This window comes from Thermobia domestica, chromosome 17 (assembly GCF_964235325.1).
Source record: "Thermobia domestica chromosome 17, izTheDome1.hap1.1, whole genome shotgun sequence".
Taxonomy (NCBI): domain Eukaryota; kingdom Metazoa; phylum Arthropoda; class Insecta; order Zygentoma; family Lepismatidae; genus Thermobia; species Thermobia domestica.
This window is the reverse complement of record NC_137470.1, coordinates 69,664,080-69,670,079: the sequence shown is the minus strand read 5'-3', so window position 1 is coordinate 69,670,079 and position 6,000 is coordinate 69,664,080. Positions and strand designations below refer to the sequence as shown.

General features: G+C 37.0%; 1 protein-coding gene across 1 annotated transcript in view; it reads left to right on the top strand.

Moving 5' to 3' along the window:
• The first annotated feature begins 1,624 nt into the window (after positions 1-1,624).
• MnM (myomesin and myosin binding protein) overlaps positions 1,625-6,000 on the top strand; it is a 227,392-nt gene continuing 223,016 nt past the window's right edge. The window contains exons 1-3 of the mRNA XM_081743875.1: positions 1,625-1,655; positions 1,824-1,986; positions 2,582-2,736. Of these exons, the coding sequence (XP_081600001.1) occupies positions 1,625-1,655; positions 1,824-1,986; positions 2,582-2,736 (349 nt within the window). The remainder of the gene's footprint in view (positions 1,656-1,823; positions 1,987-2,581; positions 2,737-6,000) is intronic.

Genomic DNA, 6,000 nt, shown 5'->3' with positions numbered 1-6,000 from the left:
GCTATACATACCTAACACGTGGCTACTTTAAATACAGTTGCGATAACTAAGTGTTCATCCACAATTTCGCAGCTTTGAAACTCATAGGTCTCCCATTTAGCATCGCCACCGTATACCTTTTTTCAAAACATGTCTCTATCCCACTCTGCCTGACGAACTACAAACCATCACCTAACACATCACTAGCAACGATTTAGCACTGCACACTTAAAGTATATATTTTGAAATAAAATGAAATGAAATTTTTGAGTTTTACGTCTCACGATTATGCCAGTTAGGTTAAAGGAGACGGCGATGATGAGAAATGAGTGAAATGGTGGAATGAAGAAATTGGGAGGAAACGGGAGAACCCCGAGGAAACCCACGTACTCGTTGTTTGTCCATCACAAAGTTCACTTGGCGCAAGCTGAAAAGTAGGGGCCTATATATTTTGAGTAACTATCTTACATATCTTATGCGTTGAGAATTAAAATGTTTCTATTATTTTAATAACCATATGCATAGTTATATGCATGTCCTGATGGTACATACACTATGTGATCAAAAGTATCCGGACACCCCCAAAAGCATACGTTTTTCATATTAGGTGCATTGTGCTGCCACATACTTCCAGATACTCATTATCAGCGACCTCAGTAGACATTAGACATCGTGAGAAAGCAGAATGGGGCGCGCCGCGGAACTCACGGACTTCGAACGTAGTCAGGTGATTGGGTGTTACTTGTGTCAGAAGTCTGTACGCGAGATTTCCACACTCCTAAACATTCCTAGGTCCACTGTGTCTGATGTGATAGTGAAGTGGAAACGTGAAGGGACACGTACAGCACAAAAGCGTACAGGCCGACATCGTCTGTTGACTGATAGAGACCGCCGACAGTTGAAGAGGATCGTAAAGTGTAATAGGCAGACATTTATCCAGACCATCACACAGAAATTTCAAACTGCATCAGGATTCACTCCAAGTACTATGACAGATACGCGTGAGGTGAGAAATCTTGGATTTCAGAGTCGAGCGGCTACTCATAAGCCAGACACCACGCAGGTAAATGCCAAACGACGCCTCGCTTGGTGTAAGGAGCGTAAACATTGGACGATTGAACAGTGGAAAAACGTTATGTGGAGTGACGAATCAATGTGGCGATTCGATGGCAGGGTGTGGGTATGGCGAGTGCCCGGTGAACATCATCTGTCAGCGTGTGTAGTGCCAATAGTAAAATTCGGAGGTGGTGGTGCTATGATGTGGTCGTGTTTTTCTTGGAGGGGGAGTGCACCCCTTGTTGTTTTGCGTGACACTCTCACAGTGCAGGTCTACATTGATGTTTTAAGCACTTTCTTGCTTCCCACTGTTGAAGAGCAATTCGGGATGAGGATTGCATTTTTCAACACGATCGAGGACCTGTTCATACTGCACGGCCGGTAGCGGAGTGGTTACGCGACCATAACATCCCTGTAATAGACTGGCATGCACAGAGTCCTGACTTGAATCCTATAGAACACCTTTGAGATGTTTTGAAACGCCGACTTCGTGCCAGGCCTCACCGACCTACATCGATACCTTTCCTCAGTTCAGAACTCCGTGAGGGCTGCCATTTTCCAAGAGACCTTCCAGCACCTGATTGAAAGTATGCCTGCGGGAGTGGAAGCTGTCGTCAAGGGTAAGTGTGGGCCAACAACATATTGATTTCCAATAGTACCGATGGAGGGCGCCACGAACTTTTAAGTCATTTCCATACAGGTTTCCGGATACTTTTGATCACATAGTGTATAATTTAATTAATGATTGTAGTGAAACGTGTCTAATAATTTTTTTTTCAAATCTACAGACTACATGGAAAAACCGGAGAAACCATTAGGACCTTTAGTTTTTAAGGATGTAACTAACACGTCAGTTGGTCTTAGCTGGAATCCTCCATTGGAAGATGGTGGCTCTCCTATTTTGAAATATATTATTGGAATTAAAAAGCTTGTGGAAAAGTCAGTAATCAAGTAAGTGTGGTAATTATTGAAAAAGAGAAGGTAAAGTATTATGGAAAGCTTTCTTTATTATATTATTTGCCATTAACAGTTTATAAATAACCGACAAAGGAACAAGAAATCAATGATAAAGCTAAGATAAAATTATATTAGACAAACAAAACTCGAGATAGGAACTATCAAATGAATTATTTCTAATCATGGAACACCACATTTGAACCGCTTGGATCATACTGTTTGCATCATAAAATACTGAGCGAGATAAATGATAACTTCCGGAGATTGATAATTGTGATACCTACATTTAATAGCTTAGTAGTCCATTTAGTTACAACTTAATACTTTGTTTAGGTTATTTAAAAATATATATCTCATGACAGCGTGTTTCCATTTATCTGTTAAAGGATCTTCGTTTGGGATGCTTTGAATCATAATATATGCAATATTATTCACATTCAATATTTGCATGTCACAGAAGTAAAACACCTATTATATTTTCTATATGGCTTCTACTACTAAGCGAAAACGTTACAGTTACTTTAAGCGAAAAAAAATCTATGTGAATATAAACTTTTGTTGAAGAAGGTTTGAGTTTTCTGTCTTTCAGACAAGAAGTTGAAGTTGAAGCACCACGAACACAACATGTAGTAACTGGGCTGGACACTGGAGAACTTTATATGTTTAGTGTAGTTGCAGAAAACAAAGCTGGTCTTGGTAGTGTGTTGGTAAACAAGAAGCCAATTAGAATCCTAGAAGGAATTGGTAAGTATCTTTCTTTAACATTCCAGATATATCTTTATTTCTAAAATTGCAATTTAAGTGTGTGTTTATGCATATTTGTACCAAAGGCAAAATAAACAAACAAACATTCTACTTGGACACAGTTTGATGATTTCTTATGTTTCTTGTACAGTGGCCACTTCTAACTGCTATACTCCGTATCCAGCACTTTTGCTGGTGTCACAAATGCTTGGACAGATGCAACTCTGCCTACATGTAACATTTCAAGCAGCCAACATCAGTAAGTAAATCTGTGGAACATTGAAACAGACTTTTGCTGTGAAGTTGATGCAGGAAATATTCTCTATTTAGAATTAATCTCTATTGTTTGAAGTGCGTTGTCCAATGAGCGTAATATATCAATAACATTAGAACATGTTGTGATACATTATTTCACTTCACACTGCATGTGAAGAGAAAGAAAGGAATAGTGATTATATATGAGTTAGAAAATCGTAGAAATAAACTGAAAATAGGGTCTATCAGATCTGGAATCACTGAAGAAAATATATATATATTTTTTTAAAATCTTTCTCTCCATTGATTCGCCTACTCCAAGTTTCCCTTATTCGAGCACTTACTTCTCCACAGGAAAAGATCTTGCTTTATCACATTGAATATAAATTAAATTTGAATGAGAAACGTGTTAAAAAATTTCCGACATGCCAAGTTTCCAACTTGGTTCTCCTGGGTAAATCACATTTCGGCAACCACTTACCTAAGCAAATTAGTTACTGGGGCAGCACATTCCTTTTAGCTAGTTAAAAACCTTTCGCTTAAGTCTAGACGAGATATTAAAGCTTGTTTGAAGAGACAGAAAAATAAACACACTGCTGAAGAAGACTGCACTTATTTAATATAAAAACACATTTACACGTGACGTTCTAGCCAAGATCCTCATCAGACGTACTGTAATTGTAATAAGAAAAGTAATGTAGATAGAAGCACAAAAGTTAATTTCATAAGAAATATGTTAGAAAGAATTACCAAAATTTGTAACAAAAATGTAGAAGAGAATGTGGAAATCTTTAAATGACAGCTGTATGAGAATGGTTATAGTAAAAGGGATATCGTTAAAGCATCTGTGGTCCCGGGGAAAGGTAAGAGTGGGGAGGACAGTGAGGGGGTATGGAAAGGCATTGTAGGGTTAGGAGAAGATTCCGAGATTTTAAAAAAGATGTTAAGAAAGCAAGGGGTCAAGGTGTATAGAAAAGGTAGCAGAACGTTGTTGGACATGGTCAAAAGCAAAGGGAAGAAAAAAGAAAAGAGAGATCAGAAAGGTGTCATTTATTGTATAAATTGTAAGGATTGTGATATGAAATATATTGGTGAGACGGGGAAATTATTGAAAGAAAGAATTAAACAACATAAAAGTGATGTGAAATATGGCAGAGAAACTAACGCAATCTTTAAACATGTAAAAGAAAAGGGACATGATGTGAACTGGGAAGAAGTTATTGTGCTGAAACGGGAAAAAAGATTGTGGTCGAGAAAGTGAAAAGAGGCCTGGTGGATAGAAAAGAAAGGAGATGTAAACTTAATGAATTGAACCAAAGGTATCAGCATTAATAAAGAATGGAGAAATATTATTGATAAATAAAGAAAAATGTATATGAATTAATGTATTCAATAGTTGCTTGCTCCTTGTTGTTTCTTTCTGGTAGAATGTTATGTTGTCCCATTGGTCAGTTCAGATAGATTTCCACGCTTCTGATTGGCTGTTTGAACGGGCCAATGAGAGAGCAGATGAAAAAGGAACGTCTGATGAGAATCTTGGCTAGAAGATCGAAACGTCACGTGTAAATGTGTTTTTATATTAAATAAGTGCAGTCTTGTTCAGCAGTGTGTTTATTTTTCTGATTTTGTTCACAAGACGTTGACTATGATTGTGTGTCAGTTTGAATAGACAATCATTAGTTGAATTGATTAGTTTTCTTCGTCAAATTTTATTGTTTAGGTAATTATTATAGCAAATTCTATCATTGCTTATTATTATTAACAATCATTCCATCCGCCATTTCACACATTCAACCTGTTTTCCACCAGTTATTTCGACGCAAATGAAAATGAGACTTCAGCGAAAAATACGTTTATACAGTGCAAGATATGTAACTTGCAATTATTCTCTTCAACTCAGCTGTATTAATTGTTCCTCTCTCCCAAAAAATCTTGAAGAAGTCAACGTTTTGCATGAAGTTGAAAACTAAAATTATGGTCTTAAGAAACCTTATAGAAAATTTCTCTGATTCATTCATTGCTCGTTTCGACCTTCAAACTCTTTTTGTAGGTCATAAATTCTGCAGCTGCCACTTTCTTGCTATTTTCACAATGATCTGCCTTGGATTGTGATATATTTCAACAGTTTCAACACTGAACGCTGAACTGAAAGATATTTGAACACACCGGATAAGTAATGAACCTATTTCAAGGAAATTCACTGATATCAGAACCATTTTACAGTAATAGTCAATATAAATTTGTATTTGTTGAGCTATAAAAACGTTCTAGTAAAACCAGGCCATTTATAAAAACTAAATAATAATATGTGTGAAAATATACATTCTCTCATTTGGAAGACTTTAATTTTAGGAATCAATGTTGAAGATAATCTCTACTTTAGTTTTGAGGGGGAAGGATAATTATGGCAAATTCAGCCGCATTGCCCCATTCCCTGCGGTCCAGTGGCGTAATCTTCATTTTTAGTAAATGGTAATATGGGTCAAATAGCATATCGTTTGAAAGTGTATTTGCTACTAGTTATGAAAATATAATTATTTCGAAATTTCGCCCAATACATTCGAAGAAATCGCGTTCACAAATGTTACCCATTAGACACAGGAATTCTCAAACAAGAGTATGTTTAGTGTTAGTAAACGTTATGAATACCCTCAATTACCAATTGTGAGGATAAATCAATGTCAGCACTGTAGGCAACATTAGACATGTCGCCCCATTTCCGGTGGCCTAGTGGCGAAACCTTGTTAAATTACCCAATAGAGTAGCAGAAACATCCGCAAGCTGTGTTGCGATGAACATAACGCATGTCACCTTAGTCGGTATTGTATAGAGCAAAACAGTCATTTACTTACAATTAAAACCTGGAGCACGTAATGCACCATTGGAAAGCTCGTTTGAACCTATGTACAAAACTACATTTTGTGCGGAACTGCAATGAATACGGTGCGTGTGACAGATTTGAACTTACGGCCTAATTTAGCAATCATTAGCAATACAGGCTATGAAAGT